The sequence below is a fragment of the Marmota monax genome, unplaced genomic scaffold (genome assembly GCF_021218885.2).
Source record: "Marmota monax isolate L192 unplaced genomic scaffold, Marmota_monax_Labrador192_F-V1.1 WCK01_AAM20220418_F8-fsc00022, whole genome shotgun sequence".
NCBI lineage: Eukaryota > Metazoa > Chordata > Mammalia > Rodentia > Sciuridae > Marmota > Marmota monax.
The window spans coordinates 14,113,804-14,132,975 of NW_026695215.1; the positions used below are offsets into that span (position 1 = coordinate 14,113,804).

The 19,172-nt window shown below is 33.9% G+C and overlaps 1 protein-coding gene across 1 annotated transcript in view; it reads left to right on the top strand.

Moving 5' to 3' along the window:
- Xrn1 (5'-3' exoribonuclease 1) overlaps positions 1-19,172 on the top strand; it is a 112,110-nt gene that overhangs the window by 74,411 nt on the left and 18,527 nt on the right. Inside the window, exons 30-37 of the mRNA XM_046431928.2 lie at positions 1,217-1,286; positions 2,982-3,189; positions 7,205-7,300; positions 10,253-10,361; positions 13,797-13,858; positions 15,799-15,921; positions 16,631-16,790; positions 18,678-18,859. Of these exons, the coding sequence (XP_046287884.1) occupies positions 1,217-1,286; positions 2,982-3,189; positions 7,205-7,300; positions 10,253-10,361; positions 13,797-13,858; positions 15,799-15,921; positions 16,631-16,790; positions 18,678-18,859 (1,010 nt within the window). The remainder of the gene's footprint in view (positions 1-1,216; positions 1,287-2,981; positions 3,190-7,204; positions 7,301-10,252; positions 10,362-13,796; positions 13,859-15,798; positions 15,922-16,630; positions 16,791-18,677; positions 18,860-19,172) is intronic.

Below are 19,172 nucleotides of genomic sequence, written 5' to 3' on the forward strand. Positions count from 1 at the left end.
AGTGGTTTCCCAGGGAAGGAGGGTGGGGATTACAAAAGGACACAGGAAACTTTGGGAAGTGATTTTTTTTCCAATTTATTATTTTTTATTTGTTCTACTTAGTTGTACATGACAGCAGAATGCATTTCAGTTCATTGTACACAAATGTAGCAGAAAATTTCAATTCTCTGGTTGTACACAGTGTAGAGATGCACCATTCATGCATCATACATGTACCTAGGATAATGATGTCCATCTCATTTCACCATCACTCCTGCCTCATAATTCTTCCCCATCCTCCCCGTTGCCCAATCTAAAGTTCAGGAATGGTTATATATGATGGCTTCATAGTTAATGCCTTATGTTAAAACTCATTAAATTGTATTCTTTAAATATGGTCAATTTATCCCATGTTACTTATACCTCAGTAAAGCTGTTTTTAAAAAAAAATGTAACCAGGTACAGTGGTGCCCACTGTAATCCTAGCAGTTCAGGAGGCTGAGGCTGATCATAAGTTTGAGGTCAGCCTTGGCAGGAGCCTCAAAATTAAAAAAAAAAAAAAGAAGAAGTAAGAGGACTAGGTACCTAGCTCAATGGTACAAAACCCTTGCATTCAATCCCCAATATCCAATAAATAAATAAGTGCATTCTTTACAACTAGCAATTTCACTTCTAACCTAGGGAAGGATATGGTTAAAGGACAGTGTTCGTGATAGCAGTGTTTGTAATAGCATTGCTATCTGTGAGATTCATTCATGTGTCTTTGCGTTTATTCTGTTTTCTAGACGCACAGTATAACATGAATGAATCTCACAGATACAATGACAAAAGAATATATTGTCTATGATAACATGTATATAATGTTTCAAAACTTAGAAAACAATACACTACATATCATTAACATGTGTACACGTGTAGTAAAAGTATGAAGAAATGCCTTTTAGCTCAATGTTAGAACACTTGCCTAGCAGCCCAAGACCTTGGTTTCAATACCCAACACTGAAAAAAAAGAAAAAATATATGTATATATAACAATCATAACTGTCAAATTGAAGATAGTGGTTACTTAGCTGGGAATTGGGGTATAGTGGTCTTCTCAAGCACTATATTGTTACATGTCATTCTTCACATCCAGAATATTTTATATGGACTTCAAAAATAGCTTCTGAGCACTCTAAAACTTACCAATGATTTTTCATTATATGATTTTAGTCTCTCTCTCTCTCTCCTTCAACAGCTAATAGAGAAGCTGATGTACTATTTGAAGTATTATTTGATGAAGAATTTCCTGGAGGCTTAACAATAAGGTTTGTATTTCCAAATAATGATTTTATTTTGTGACTATGTCCACGTGGCCTCGGGTTTTACATTATTTGTTTGTATGTCCACAGTTTAGTTCATAGTTTATGTAGGATACCACACTTACTACACAGTATATCATGGTGAATAAGGCAGACATGCTTTCTGCCCTCATAGAGTTTGAATTTTATTGAGATAATGAAGCAACTAATTACAGTATTAATTATTTAATTAAAATGTAATAAGAGAGTGGAAGGAAAAATAAATAGTAGTTAATTGGCAGAAGAAGGAACAGTGAAGAGTGCTCAGAAAGACAAAAAAAGAGCATATATAACAAAGGATATTTATGGTTAAGTAACTTGAGGAGTAGAAATATCCCTTGAATTCAGTGACTTGTAAATATTTCAGTAGAGTGGTGGACCTGACTGGAGTGGTTTGAGGTGTGAATAGCAAGTGGAGTGGAGACAGGAAATGAAGGTAACACTTGAGAAACCTGACTAGGAAGGAAAAGAGCAATAGAACAGGAAGGTAGCAGGTTTAATGAACTAGGTTTGAATTGTTTTTGATTTAACTTAAGTAAGACTTGAATTCATTTTGAGAGCATTCTAACTCAAAGTTTAAAGTTTATGGGAAAGATCATGATGGTATAAAGGCACCATGGTGTATTAGAAAGTCTGAGCTCTTTCACTTAAACTAACCTTGGGTAGGTTAGTTAAAAACATCTGACCATCAGTATCCTCTTTCACTAGGTTATTATAAGGATAAAATAAAATCCTGTACAGTTTTCCTTTTGCTCTTCTAAAATCAACTAGAAGACTAAAGTGAATCTAGCTCAGTTTCCTCTTCTCTTCTGTTTTGGGTAATTAAAAATTTTAAATTATTCTTATTTAACTGCCTGGCATAAACTCACAATCTTCAATCTTTGTTCTAAATGGTTCCCTTCAAGATGCTATTATTATCATGTTAAAACTCAGATATTGTCTGGGTATGTAACTCAGTGGTAGAGTGCTAACCCAGCATGCTCTTGGCCCTGCAGTTGATCCCCAGTACCACAAAAAAAGAAAAAGAAACCTGAATATGCTTGCTGCCCAAAGACCTTTCTGCCTATACTCTTCAAATGCAGCAACAGAATCTGGATCCTTATTTGATTTTATTTTTCATAAAAATGGTTGATTACTAGTAACTTTAGCCAAGTAACCTTTGAAAATAGTTTTACTCTGTTTTTAGGTTTTTCCTCCCAGTGTCTTTTTTCCCTCTCCTAGTTAAGTGCAGTGGATTGCTTGACTGATAGAGGGCTATGTAAAAGATTAACTGCCTGCAGAATACTGATTTTCATAATATGGAATCTTTGCTAATTGTAGTTCTCATTAAAATTGGTATTTTATAGCAACCTTGCAGTTAAAAAAGTTTCTTATAAAAGAACTATATACTTTTGCTTGGTGTGGTGGCACACACCTGTAATCCCAGTGACAAAAAGCTGAGGCAGGAAATTCACAAGTTCAAGGCCAGCCTCAGCAACCTAGCAAGACACTATCTCAAAATCTTTTTAAAAATGTAAAAATGAGCCAGGCATGACGGTGCATGCCTATAATCCAGTTTATTACTTCTTATGATGGATTGTCTACCCCCAAATTATTTGATTCTTCTCCGTAGCATATTTAGTATTGTTTCCTTTTGATCCTGATAAACCATTTTACTTTTAGGTGCTCACCTGGTAGAGGTTATCGACTACCAACAAGTGCCTTGGTGAACCTTTCTCATGGGAGTCGCTCTGAAACAGGAAATCAAAAGTTGACAGCCATTGTGAAACCACAGCCAGCTGTGAATCACTATAGCCCAAATTTATCAGTTTCTGCCTCACATTTAGGAGGCCTCAACCATTCTCCTCAGTCACTTTTTGTTCCTACTCAAGTAAGTCAGTGTTTTAACTTCTCTCCATCTTCTTTACAAAATCACAAATCATGGCAGACTTTCTAAATGGAAATTTAATTTGACTTAGTTTTCCTTTTTTATTTAAAAAGTGTAGTTCAAATCAATTTCAAAGTTGTTTTAAAATAGTAGGCTAATGAAGAATGCTATAACTCAGCTCATCCAAAGACTGTCAGGATGATCACAAGTTCAAGGCCAGCCTGGGCAATTTATTGAGACTGTCTCAAAATATAAAATTTTTAAGGGCTGGAGATGTAGCTTAGTGGTAGAGGTTTTGCTTAGGAAGCAGAAGGTCCCTGAGTTTAATCCTTATACCACCAAAAAAAAAGAAAGAAAGAAAAGAAGGAAGAAGAAAAGAATTCATTCTGCTGCTATTAAATTAGTTTTATTAAAAATAAAATACATTAGGGCAAGGATCATAGCTCATTGGTAGAACACTTGCCTAGCACGTGTGAAGCACTGGGTTCAATCCTTAACATCATATAAAAATAAATAAAATAGAGGTATTGTTTCCATCTACAATTTAAAAACATATAAAAAATAAAACTAGATTAATTGAAAGAATGAACTTGAGAATATGTTTTTTATGTTTACTTTTTAAATTATTTAAATTTTTTCTTATAGTCTAAATGTCCTATGCTATCTTCTATGAATGATAGAAATTGAAAAGTTCAAAGGGAAGTTACATTTGTCAAAAGCAGTTTTTAAGTTCCCACCATGTAATCCATGGATGATTTTCTTTTCTTTTTAATAACTTTGTGTTTTTGGTTTTTGTTTTTTTGTTTTTTTAAATGTGGTGCTTAGGATCAAACCCAGTGCCTCATCCATGCTAGGCAAGTGCTCCAACCATGAGTCACGACCCCAGCCCATGGATGATTTTCTTAATCTTTCTGGACACAAAAACTGAGTTATCTTTTCTGAAACATTGAACTGTATTTAATTAATGGCCCCAATTTTTAGGCTTAAACACATTTTTTTAAACCAAATAATACATATATATTGTAGACTAGTTGGAAAACATATAATTAGATAGTAACAAAGGAAACACAAGCAAAAATCTTTCAAGGAGCATAGGTAACTGCTATTAAATTTTGGAGCAAGTTTTTAGCCATGCTAACGAAGAGAAGAAGAGAGAGAACTCAAATCACTAACATACGGGATGAAAAAGGCAATGTCACAACAGACACTACAGAAATACAGAAGACAATTAGAAATTATTTTGAAAACCTATATTCCAATAAAATAGAAGATAGTGAAGACATTGATAAATTCCTTAAGTCATATGATTTGCCCAGACTGAGTCAGGAGGATACTCACAACTTAAACAGACCAATAACAATAGATGAAATAGAAGAAGCAATCAAAAGACTTCCAACCAAGAAAAGCCCAGGACCGGATGGGTATACAGCGGAGTTTTACAAAACCTTTAAGGAAGAATTAATACCAATACTTTTCAAGTTATTTCAGGAAATAGAAAAAGAAGGAGCTCTGCCAAATTCATTCTATGAGGCCAACATCACCCTGATTCCGAAACCAGACAAAGACACCTCAAAGAAAGAAAACTACAGACCAATATCTCTGATGAACATAGATGCAAAAATCCTCAATAAAATTCTGGCGAATCGGATACAAAGGCACATCAAAAAAATTGTGCACCATGATCAAGTAGGATTCATCCCTGGGATGCAAGGATGGTTCAATATACCGAAATCAATAAATGTTTTTCACCACATCAATAGACTTAAAAATAAGAACCATATGATCATCTCAATAGACGCAGAAAAAGCATTCGACAAAGTACAGCATCCCTTTATGTTCAAAACATTAGAAAAACTAGGGATAACAGGAACTTACCTCGACATTGTAAAAGCTATCTATGCTAAGCCTCAGGCTAGCATCATTCTCAATGGAGAAAAATTGAAGGCATTCCCCCTAAAATCTGGAACAAGACAGGGATGCCCTCTATCACCACTTCTATTCAATATAGTTCTCGAAACACTGGCCAGAGCAATTAGACAGACGAAAGAAATAAAAGGCATAAAAATAGGAAAGGAAGAACTTAAATTATCACTATTTGCAGATGACATGATTCTATACCTAGAAGACCCAAAAGGGTCTACAAAAAAACTACTAGAACTAATAAATGAATTCAGCAAAGTGGCAGGATATAAAATCAACACGCATAAATCAAAGGCATTTCTGTATATCAGCGACAAAACTTCTGAAACGGAAATGAGGAAAAACACTCCATTCACAATATCCTCAAAAAAAAAATAAAATACTTGGGAATCAACCTAACAAAAGAGGTGAAAGATTTATATAATGAAAACTACAAAACCCTAAAAAGAGAAGTAGAAGAAGATCTTAGAAGATGGAAAAATATACCCTGTTCATGGATAGGCAGAACTAACATCATCAAAATGGCGATATTACCAAAAGTTCTCTATAGGTTTAATGCGATGCCAATCAAAATTCCAAAGGCATTTCTTGTAGAAATGGATAAAGCAATCATGAAATTCATATGGAAAAATAAAAGACCCAGAATAGCAAAAGCAATTCTAAGCAGGAAGTGCGAATCAGGCGGTATAGCGATACCAGACTTAAAACTATATTACAGAGCAATAGTAACAAAAACAGCATGGTACTGGTACCAAAACAGGAGGGTGGACCAATGGTACAGAATAGAGGACACAGAGACTAATCCACAAAGCTACAACTATCTTATATTTGATAAAGGAGCTAAAAGCATGCAATGGAGGGAGGATAGCATCTTCAACAAATGGTGCTGGGAAAACTGGAAATCCATATGCAACAAAATGAAACTGAATCCCCTCCTCTCGCCATGCACAAAAGTTAACTCAAAGTGGATCAAGGAGCTAGATATCAAATCAGAGACTCTGCGTCTGATAGAAGAAAAAGTTGGCTCCGATCTACATATTGTAGGGTCGGGCTCCAAATTCCTTAATAGGACACCCATAGCACAAAAGTTGATAACAAAAATCAACAAATGGGACTTACTTAAACTGAAAAGTTTTCTCTCAGCAAGAGAAACAATAAAAGAGGTAAATAGGGAGCCTACATTATGGGAACAAATTTTTACTCCTCACACTTCAGATAGAGCCCTAATATCCAGAGTATACAAAGAACTCAAAAAATTTTCAGAATCTTAAACTGCATTAAATCAATTTAATTAAATTAATTATAAATTAATAATTTATGAATTATAATCATAAATAATCAAATTATAAATTTATTTCTAATTTATAAATTAATAGATAATTTCTAAATTTACCGAGATTACTTTATGTAAAGTAGAAATTTTTAAAACAAAATCTTTAGATGTTTGTATAAAAGAGATTATATACTAATTTGTTAGAAGGGAAAAAAGCTGTTGGTGAGATATTGAGTATAATCTTTGTTTTTTAGTTGTTGATGGACCTTTATTTTATTTATTTTTATGTGGTGCTAAGGATAGAACCCAATGCCCCACACATGCTAGGCAAGCTCTCTACTACTGTGCTACAACCCCAGCACAAATATAATCTTTTTTTAAATTTTTTTAATTTTATTTATTCTAATTTGTTATATATGACAACAGAATACAATTTAACTCATATTACACAAATAGAGCAGTTTTTCACAGTTTACACAAATTAAATGGAAATTTAATTTGACTTAGTTTTCTTTTTTTATTTAAAAAGTGTGGTTTAAATCACATCACTGATTGTACCCGAGTATAATCTTTTATAGTCTTTCTTATGTTTTATTTTTTAAGTAAACCTGTTCAAAACATTTGCATATTTAAAAAGACTAGTTTCATTCTAGTAGAATGCTTTCATAATTACTGAGCTAAGCTCTAGAAAAAACAAAAATTCAGGGATTTCAAATAATGAAAATAAATATCCAACCTCCAACTAAATAATTTTAATAAATAAATAATTTCATATGAACTTTTGTCCTGTCTAATTTTCTTAAGAAATTGTTTGTGCTTCACTAGGCACCTATTAAAGATGATGATGAATTTTGCAACATTTGGCAATCCTTACAGGAATCTGGAAAAATTCAGCAGTTCCAGCCAACTATACAAGAGAAGGTTAGTATTCTTTATTTGATGAACAATTCATTTTTAAAAAGATTTTTTTTAATTTTTCTTTCAGCTTTGCAATAATTAAAAATTTCTCCTAAAATAGAAAAAAGACAGTTTTGATTATGAATTTTGGTAATTATTTTTAGACATGACATTTTAGGACTGGTGAGTGAGAGTACATTTTTCTTTTAAGTCAGTTTTGGAATTTATTTATTTATTTATTTATTTATTTTTGGTACCAGGGATTGAACTCAGGGCACTCGACCGACCACTGAGCCACATTCTGAGCCCTATTTTGTAGTTTATTTAGAGACAGAGTCTCACTGAGTTGCTTACCACCTCACTTTTGCTGAGGTTCACTTTGAACTCATGATCCTCCTATATCAGCCTCAGAAGTCACTGGAATTACAGGCATGTGCCACCACACCCAGCAGTTTTGGATTTTTTTAAAAGCTACTTAAAAAATCAACAGTAGCTATATTTTAAATTCAACAAAGGTTTTAATGGCAATAACTTATTTTTTTCCATTTGAATGTATAATCTTACACTAGAAGTTGATTTGTTAAATATGAATGAGCAAATTTATATTCCTTTATAAAAATAAGAAGATGAAAGAGGGCTGAGGTTGTATAGCTCAGAGAGCTTACCAACATTCATAAGGCCCTAAGTTCACTCCCCAGCACAGCAACAAAAGAGCAAAGAAATGCTGCTAAAAGAATAGTCTCAAAGAAATGAAGAGGGCAAAGAGTTAATTCCTGCTAAATTTTTTGCTAGTTACTAACCTAACTTCTCAGTGTGAGTCAAAAAAAATTGTTCTGTCTATAATCCACTAGCCTGCACCATAAGCACCTCATCTGTTTCAGTGTCTTGTGGCATTATCTGTGCTAGAGAGGACAAAATTGCAAATGTGATGGTAAAACAGGCATAAAAAGTGAGGGTGGAATCAGGGGATTTTGCTCAGAGGTAGAGCATTTACCTGACATCTGGAGGCCCAGAGTTCTATCTTAAACATGTGCATGTGCACACACATGAAAGCAAGGCACAGTGGCATAGCCCTTTAATCCCAGCAACTCAGGAGGCTGAAGCAGGAGGATCACAAGTTTGAAGCCAGCCTCAACAACTTAGTGAGATCCTGTCTCAAAATAAAAAGCATTGGGACTGTAACTCAATGGTGAACTCCCCCTGGGTTTAATCCCTAATACTGAAATTTTTTTTTTAAAAAGTGAAAACTGAGAATTGACCATAGAGTTTAGCACCTGAAGTTCATTGGGAACCTTGAGGAGCAGTTTCAGTAATATGATGAGACTAAAAAACTGGAGTGTGTTTAAGAGAGAAGGGGAGAACACCAGTAGTACACACCTGTAATCCCAGCACCTGGAGAGGCTGAGGCAAGATCATCAGTTTAAAGCCAACTTAGCAAGACTCTATCTCAAAATAAAAGAACAAAAAGGGCTGAGGATGTAACTCAATGGTAGAGCACCCCTGGGTTCAATCCACAGTATTGAGGTGGGGCGGGGGGTGGGGGGGACGACTTAAAAAAAAAAGAAACAGGGAAAGGGGAAGAAAAAGTGGAGGCAGCAATTAGAGACGGCAGTTCTTTGAAGAAGTTTTGTTCTAAAAGGAAATGTTAGCAAGGTGCATTTTGTGGTTCATACCTGTGGTCCCATCTGCTATCAGTTACTTAAGTCAGGAGACTGTCCTAGGCCAGGAAAGAATTCATGGCCAGTCTGAGAAACACAGCAAGACTTTTCTCTTAAAATGAATGAGTGAATGGATGAGTGGATGGAAATATTACCCTGAGAGCCTTGTAGTCTATATCCATCTATGCAACTACTTTGGTTTTTGGTTTTTTGGTACTGGAGATTGAATCCAGGGGTGCTATACCACTGAGCTCCATCCCCAGCCCTTTTTATTTTAAGATTTCCAGACAGGGTTTCACTAACTTGCTGAGGGTCCTACTAAGTTACTGAGGCTGGCCTCAAACTTGCAAACCTTTTGCCTCAGCCTCTCAAATCATTGGGATTATAGGTGTGAGCCTCCATGCCTGGCTCTATTCAAAATTTTTTTTAACTTGTGCTCTTCCAACCTTTCACTAGGAACTGTTCCTCTAAATTCAACAACAGTTTTTTCCCCTTTTTGCCTTATTGCTTGACCAATGACTCTTACCTCTTTGCTAAGAATTGTTAATCTTACATCTTGGCTTCAAATGTATTTTAAATTGAAGATATTAGTTAATTTGCATTCCCTTTCATGTTCCTTCCCCCAGTATCTGATTTTTATTAATATTGATATTGTCAAATAATAGGAAGATATTACAGTACTTAAGACAATTAGCAAGAGCCCAGTGCAGTGACACCAGTTTATAATCCCAGCAATTTGGTAGGCTGAGACAGGAGAATCACAAGTTCAAGGCCAGCCTCAGCAATTTAGGGAGGCCCCAAACACAGGTCCTTGTACTACCTTGCTCTTGTCCAGAGCTATTTCTTCTCCTGCTCACTCCCTGCTCCCACCTCCCCCAGAGGTAGGATTATCTCAAAGCACATCTAGAAAGGCTGCTATTTCTGTTGTAAAGAAACATTTTCCTAAAGTTTAATATTTCTTTAGTTTCTGTGTTTAACTTAAAACAAAATTTGGTTTAATTCTATTAAAATATGACTTTTGAGAAAAAAAAAGAAAATAGCACTTTCATAAAAGGATTGTTTTCTATTTGTCTTGCTGTCATACTGATGCCTGGAGAAATGTTTGCAGTGATGAGCATTATGTAAATTATTTTTATTGCTGGTGGTGAATTTTGGATAGTTTTTTAAATTCTGTTTGCTTTTCTATCTTACTTTTTTCCTAAGGAACTATGTAATTTTTATTAAAATAATAAAGTAATTATTAATTAAAAGTTGAGGAAAAGTAATAGTTATAGTATTAAGATTTATTTAACTTATTCTTAAGCATTTTAACTTGCAGGGTGCAGTTCTACCTCAAGAAATAAGTCAAGTAACTCAACAGCATAAATCTGGCTTTAATGACAACAGTATTAAATACCAACAAAGGAAACATGACCCTCACAGAAAATGTAAGTTTTAAATTAGAAAGGTTTACTTGTATATTATCTGTTTCTTTTTTTAACATCAAATTGTATACTTATTCATTTTTATGTGGTGCTGAGGATCAAACCCAGTGCCTCACATATGCTAGGCAAGTGCTCTACCACTGAACTACAACCCCAGCCTCACCTGCTTTCTTTTTTTTTTTTAAAAAAAAAAAAAAACAGCTTCGAAGTATACTTCCCATATCATAAAACAAATTCATCCTTTAAAGTATACAATCAGTGTTTTGTGTTATTTTGTTTTTTATGTTTTTATAAAGTTGTGCAATCAATACCACTATCTAAATTTAAAACATTTTCATCACCCCAAAAAGAAACATCATACTCACTAATAATAATACTCTTCTAGGCCCTAACAACCTCTAATTTACTTAGTGTGGATTTACATATTCTGTATGTTTCATATAAATAAAAGCAGAAGCTGAGTGTGGTGGCACACACCTATAATCCCAGCTACTCAGGAGGCTTAGGCAGGAGAATTGCAGATTTGAGATCAACCTCCTCAACTTAGGGAGGCCCTAAGCAACTTAGCAAAACTCTGTCTCAAAGTAAAAAATAAAATAAAAAAGGATGGGAATGGGAATGTATCTCAGTGGTTAAATACCCCTGGATTCAGACCCTAGTACTCCCCCCCAAAAAAAATAGAAAACATGACCTTTAAGGTCCTTTCATGTTATAGCCTGTATCTGTAAGTACTTCATTCCTTTTATGACCAAATAATATTCCACTGTGTGAATACCACTTATTTTTCCATTCATCTGTTGCCACATTTGGAGATATGGTGAATATATGTGTACCATTTTTTTTGAGAACATATATTTGTAATTCTCTTGAGAGAATTACTTCTAATTCTTCTACTTCTAGTATTGAGTCATATGGTAACTCTGTGCTTAACTTTCTGTGGTACTACCAAACTTTTTTCCAAAGTTGCTATACCAAAGTGTCTATACCATTTACATCTGCCTTCCATATGTAAGCATCCAGCCTGATCACAACACTTGTTATTGTCCATTTGTTTGATGATAACCATCCTGGTAGATGTGAAGTAGGATCTCCTTGGATTCTCATTTACAATTCATTAATGACTAATAACGTTGAGCAGATATTCATGTGCTTATTATTAACTATCATATCTTTTTTAGAGATCTGTTCAAATGCTTAGTTAATTTTTTAATTGGGTTATTTGTCTATTTATTTTGCAGTGCTGGGGACTAAACCCACAACTTCATGCTTACTAAGCAAGCACTCTACTACTGAGTTATATCCTAGGCCCCTCAAACACATTTTTGTTGTTGTTTTGGGTTTTTTGTTGGTTGGTTGGTTGGTTTTGCCTGCCTTCCTTTCTTTCTTTTCTTTATTATTATTTTTTTCTTTTCTTTATAGTAATGAGAATCGAACACAGGGTCTCACATGTGCGTGCTAACCGCTGTGCTTAAACCCCTCAGCCCTCAAGTGCTATTCTGTATCTACTGAGATGATCTGTTCTTTATTCAGCTTATATGGTGTGTTCCACTGATTATATTTCATATGTTTAACAAACTTTGCATTCTTGAGATAAATCCAACAAAGCTACAGTGTAAGTCCTTTTTATGTGCTGCAAGATTTGATTTGGTAGTTTTTTAAAGTTCTTTTTTACATGCATATTTATAAATGATGTTGTCTGTAATTTTCTTTTCTTGGGATGGCTTTGATTTTGTTATCACGGTAGTACTGAGCTCATACAATGAGTTGAGAAATGAGCCCTCCTTATGTATTTTTTTGGAAGAGTTTGAGAAGTATTAGTGTTACTTTAAATGTTTGATACAATTCATCTGGACATGGACTTAGTAATAATACCATTTCTCAAAATTACATTTTAAGAAAGGACTTGGGGGTGTAGCTCACTGGTAAGAGTACCCCTAGTTTCAGTCCCAGTACTGCAATCAATCAAGTAAATAAATAAGTAAATGTCTTAATTGGCTTTGTTTGCCACTGTAGAATTGAGCAACACCTCATTGCTTACAGTAAGTGTTCCCATGGCCTGAGCCGAAGAAGTTGGTTTTATAGATGGGAAAAGGCTAAAGAAAGTACAAACAAAGACTAAAAAGTGGACTGATCATTTTAAGATACTTTCCTTATGTAGTAGACATGGAGACAGAACAATGGAAAAATAACTGGCTAACATCAAGGAACTTTGTTCTCATGCCTGTTGAAACTGGCCTATTGGGAAAATTTAGTTGTTCTTTCTCCTGAGTTCTCAGAAGGCAAGTTAACAACTCAACTTTGGTTTCACTTTTAGTGGAATTGATTCCATTTTGATTTTTAGTCTGACCTTTTAGGGTCTAGTGCAGGATCTTGGCCCAAAACAATGGCCTTCTATAAGTTTTATTTAACATTCCTTAATATCTGGAACCAGTAAGCCTCCCAATCTGTGCTGAGGAGTTCTCTGTATTTGGTGGGTCATGACTTCAGTACTTAGCCAAGGCATTGCCCTTTTTGTCTCTCTCACTCTCCTTTCCCTCCTGTCATCTCTTGTCCTCCCCCTTTCCCTCTCCCTGCTTCTTTCCTCCATCTCTCTTTCCTCCTTATTTCCCTTCCTTCCCTTCTTATTTTCTCTTTTCTCCCCACCCGTCTTTGCCCCTCCCCAGATTGGCTTTATAAACAGCCAGTGATAAGAAAGTGGTATAAATATGTTACAGTACATCTATATAATCCAGTATATCCAAAATTATAGAATAGTATGTATTGATTACAAATTATGCTTTTCTTGCCTCTTGTCCTCATCTCCTTCATCTTTACATACTTTTGTTTGTTAAATCATATAGTCTGTCAAATTTTAATTTTCCTATCGCCTCTCCAACTTTCCCTTAACAGGAATATTAAAATAGCTTATTTGTCTCTTATTCTTCTTCTGTCTAGCTAATAGGCTAATTTTAATCTTACTAAAACACAATTCTGATCACATTACTACCTCCTCAAAACTTTTCTGATTGCTTACCCTACCAATTTTAATTGCAGATATGGCCCTAACCTGCGCTTTTAGTTCCATTCAGCTCTGTTATACTCCTTACCTACCAGTGGAACTGGTTTGTTTATAGTTCCGTAACGCACTCCTTGCTTTTTGCTCTTCTTCCACTATTCCTTCTGCCTGGAATACTTAGATTCCTATGCTCCCTTTGGAAATCTACCATCCTTCAAGGTTTAATTCAGATTCCACTTTCCTTTTCCCTTATTATTGTCTGCAAATATCTCTTCTATCCTTCCCTAGATTATAAAATCCTTTAAATCAGTCTTAATTTCTCTGAATTTAAAGTAAATTCTCTGAATTATTAACAGTTCCTTGCTATGGTAAACGTTTGGTAAATTTAATTGTTGTTCAGTGAGCTCTTTCATTTACCAAAATTTCTGTTTTCTTGTCTCTAGTTAAAGAAGAGTGTAAGAGTCCTAAAACTGAGTGTAGGTCACAAAAAACATCCAATAAACAGGTAAGCTTCCTAAAGTCAAATTTCTTTATGCAGTTGGTAACTCTTTGGCATCTGCCTAAATTTTGTGACTTTTTCAACCAAATCTACAGGGTGTATGGCAGGAAGATTGTTGAAATATAGGTTGATGGTCACTTGAATGGAAGGTTGAACAGTTGGAATGCAGAATTTGGAACTAGGGAACCTGAAATCCTGATCTTTCCATGTAGTAGTTGGGTGGCCTTGAGGAGTTTTTACCTCACAACCTTAATTTCTTCATTTTAAAAATGAAGATTAAAAATATTGATCATTTATAGGCTCTCTCAATCTATATAATCTATTATACATACATAGACCTATATGTATATGTATAAAACATGTGGAAATATATATTTGTGTATGCATTGATACTATATGGAAGGAACAACATATCAAACTTAGCAGGGTATAAATTTTGTGGAATTAGATTGGTGTGGGGGAAACTGAGATCATTTGTTTTATGTTATATATTCCCTGGCATTTGATAAAAAGCATGTATACATTTTATAATCAAAGAATTTGACATGTATGTATATGATATTTACACTCTGCGTGCACATTATATTTTAATACATATTTTCAAAAACTTGATCTCAGCCTGGGGATGTAGGTCAGTTGTAGAATACTTCCTTAGCATATTCAAGACTTTGGGTCTGATACCCAGCACCACAAAAAGCAAAAACAAAAAACTTTTATAAGCTGGTAATCTATTAAATTTATAAAAAATATCCTAGAAAGTTTGACAAGTATCATATTTTCAGTAACTAGAATCCATTAACATGTAGATACCAGTAAATAGTTTACTTTTCTGACTTTTAATGTCTTTTTATTTCAAAACTCTTTTGCTGTGATATCCTTCTATTAAAAAATACTGAAAAAAATTTTGTACGATAGTGAAGCCTATGGACTTTTGGTAAAACCATTATTATTCTCTGAATAATATTTTAATGCTAAAATAAAACACAAGATTTGAATGAAAATCACTATTCTAAAATACAGTTAAAAACACTGCTATCATAGTTTTCTTGGATTGCTGTAACAAAAATAACCGTAGACTTGGTGGCTTAAAAAAAACAAACATTTGTTTTCCTCATAGTTCTGGAGGCTGGGAAGTCCAAGATGAAAGCATTGGCAGAATGATGTTTTTAATGCTTAAAAGGTTTGAAAGAAAAACCTGCAATTTTGAAATACAATTAGGATCTGGTGAGGGCTTTTTTCCTGGCTTGCAAATAATCCCTCTTCTTAAATTCTAATATGGTAGAAAGAAAGAGCTCTGTTCTCTTTGTCATCTTATAAGAAACACTAATCTCTTTATGGGGGCTCTACACTTATGACCTCATCTAAACCTAACCTCCTGAAGGCCCCACATCCTAATACTCATTGGGAGTTAGAGTTTGAACATAGCAATTTGAGGAGGATGCAAACATGCCATCCATATAAGTGGTTTATGGCCTATGTTCATGATTGAAAGAAATGCTAAATCTCATTTAGATATTAATGAAGAGAAATCATTTTTTTCCCATCCAAGTTTACAGGCCCCTTTTTTCCTTATGATATGAAAAGGAAAGCAGCACATAAAAATTTGTAGCCATTCTAAATGAATATTAATAGTAGCAAATAAAATTTATTTGCACAGAAAGTTCATTCTTACTTTTTTATAGACTTTTGGAGGGCCTACCAAATGTAATATTAAGCTATTGAAAAGAAATGAAAGTCCAGAAGTCTCAGGAAAGCAAAAGGTTATGACTGGTTATCCAAATGCTATTGATAAGGTAAAAGATATTTATTTAGTTTCTCTTCCCAAAGTTTAACACCTGGAAAGATGATTGAGTGAAATTTTAATTACCAGTTTTGAGCATAAAACTGATAGCTTTTGCTGTCTCCTTCTATTTTCATCTTCATCCACATATATTTGTTCTTCTTAGCTTAACTCTGGAATTGAGAACTTTTTGGCGTCATTGAATATCTCCAAAGAAAACGAAGCACAGTCATCCCATCATGGAGAACCTTCAAATGAAGAGCATTTGTCACCACAATCATTTGCTATGGTTTGTATGCTATAGTTTTTTGTACTATGGTAATTTCTCTACTACTGGCCATGTATACATACCCCATGTGGCTCTTCAAATACTTTTCCCTCATGTAGGTTGCTGTAGTGCATCTGTATTAGTATCCTGTGAGGAAAAACAGGCTGCCTTGGACAATTTAGCCATCCTTCTCTTTTTTCCTGTTAGAAAAAAGCTCCTCATTTTCAAACATTGCTTCTAAGTGGCTAGGCTAAGGTTAAGCAGAACAATAAATATTGTTTCTATACCTGGAATCTAATTTATTTTCAGCTCTTCACTATTGCTTTGCCTTGCTCTCTATATAAATGTAGTTAGCATATTAATTTGGGGGATACATGGGGGATTGGGGATTAAACCCAGAAGTGGTATTTACCAATAAACTACATCTCCAGTCCTTTTCAATTTATATTTTGAGACAGATCTTGCTAAGTTGCTCAGACTGGCCTTGAACTTGTGATTCTCCTGCCTTAGCCTCTAAATTTTAACAGTGGAACTCTTCAAAAGAAAGATCAAGGGCTGGAGATATATCTCTGTGGTAGAGGGCTTGCCTACCATGCACCAGGCTCTGGGTTTGAGCCCTAATATTAAAAAAAAAAAAAAAAAATCAAAAAGAAAGATAAACTGTATGAACCTAATGTTAACTCTCCTCTTTCCATCCCCACCATCTCCATATGAATGATTCTCAAAAAAGAAGGGAACACGAATGCTGAAAGAAATTCTAAAAATTGATGGTTCTGACACAATGGACCGTAAGAATGAAATGAAAAAGTTTGGTAATGAAGCCACTGTTTCCTCTAATAAAAGAGATGAATATGGACTGTCCTCACAACCTAAACAAAATAAGAAATTAGGTAAGTAAACTGAGTACTACTACTAATAATCAATATCATTCCCAGAAAGTCAGTTCATTTATTTCTTTTTATCATTTGTTTTTTTAAAAGATAAAACTAGTTTTCTTAAGAGTATAATTTTTACTTGTGTTATTTATCTAAAAATGTAATTGTGTAACCAAAACTATACAATCCCTAAGTCTTCTTATGATGACTTAAATTGTACTATTACAGTTTCTCATTCTATAGATGCCTAAACCTTGAAAGGTTTTCACATTCTGGCTTTTTTTCCTCCATAATTTAAAAGTGCCTATGTAATTTAAACATATTGCAAATAACTAGTGTAATAATTAAATAACATATATAAGGCAATAAAGACTTGACACATTACAGGTGCCAATAACTGGTATTAGAATTATGTTAAAATAATTTGACCAGTATAAAAATAGGAAAGAAAAAACATTAAATGAATTTAAAATTATTAATGGAGGTAGACTATGAAGAGTAAGTGATTATCTTAAAATCTCTGAAACCTGTAGCATAATGTGTGGTATATAGCTGCATTTCAATAAATAGTCATCGTTGTCCCTACTCTCTGTGTCCTTTAAACATGAGTATTTTATCTATGTAATTATCTTCCAAAGGCTACCAGGAAGAATGACTTACACAAAAGTTTCCCAGAAAAATAAAAAATATTTTTGAATAATCAATTCTGGATTTTTTGTAATATTTATTTTTCAGTTTTAGGTGGACACAATATCTTTGTTTTATTTTTATGTGGGGCTAAGGATTGAATCCAGTGCCTCAGGTGTGCTAGGAAATGCTCCACCACTTGAGCCACAACCCCAGCCCTAATTCTGGATTTATTAAAGATCAAAATCTAAAACGAAAGCAAAGCCTAGCTCTGTGTTTACTCCAGTGAATATTGCTATAACTGATTAAAATTTTCAAAAGCTACTAGAAAACTAGTAATTATCAAGTGATGATATGCCCCTGAAATACAGCAAAATAAAATTTTAAAATAAAATTGAGTAAAAATAGTCCCAATGTCCAAAACAAGTAAATTTTACTAATTTCAATATAGTGAAATTGGACCCAAGAATCTAATAGTTCAGAATCCAGCCAGTGTTACAGAAGTAACTGGCTCTGTGACTTTGGGGAAGCCCTTTAATATCTTTTTATATTCTGTAGTAGAAAACTAGATTAATTCTTTACCAAGGTATTAGTGAAGAATGTGAATGTTCAAAATGTTTTAGTCATCTATATAAAAACATAATTAAAAGATTTAATTTCAAAAACCTTGTAAGAAGAATCATTTTGAAGCAACAAAAACATTCTTCCAGTCAGGTGCAGTGATATACTCCTATAATCCTAGCAACTCTGGAGACTGAGGCAGAAGAAACAGTCTTGGCAATTTATTGAGACTCTGTCTCAAAAGATAAAAAGGACAAGGGTATAGCCCCTGAGTTCAAATCCCTGTACCACACAAAAAAAAATTTAAATTCTTGTTCTATGTATCTCGGAATGTATGGTAAAATTACAAGAATTAGATCTAAGGCAAAGCCTTAAAACTTAAGCATTAATTGTAGATCTGCTCAAGAAAGTCATTTGTTTTGATTTTTACCTGTAACCATACCATGTAATCATTAGTTGCTCAAGATTTTAATTTGGGGAAATTAACTACTTATTTTTAAATTTTTATCTTAATGACTTATCATTAATCAATTATAATCATCTAAAAACTTTTTATTGAAGTTTCAATAATTTTAAGCAATACTAGTTTATATTTGCTTCTTGGGAGATTCATTTCTTTAAATATTTAGCATTTCCTATGTGATCTATAAATACAGTAATTGCATAATTTGAGGTATTTTATTAATATATTTGTCCATTTTGTATTTTTGGTAGCATCTTATATGAACAAGCCTCACAGTGCTAATGAGTACCATAATGTTCCATCTGTGGACAATGTGTGTTGGCCTGTTCCTGGCCAGATCCCTCCTGTGCCCACTCCAGTAACTGAACTTTCTCGAATTTGCTCCCTTATTGGAATGCCACAACCAGATTTCTCCTTTCTGAGAACATCTCAGGTATAGTATTCCATCTGTATAAATTCTTAAACACAGAACTTAAATAAATTGTCTGAAAATCTTTGGCTAGAAAAAAAAGGTAATGGAACTTTTAAAATTTAAAATATGAACAGCAAATTTCTGGTTCTCACTCTGGTTATTCCATTTTTACATAACTAGAACCCAAACAGAAGTTTACAGAAAGGAACTTGGGGAGCAAGTGTCCTATGAAATTCTTTAGACTGATAGAACTTGGTAGAGATCTTGGTCTGTTGCAACAATTTTCAAACTTTTTAGCCTCTGAAACTCCCTTTTTTTTTAAGGAACCCAAAGC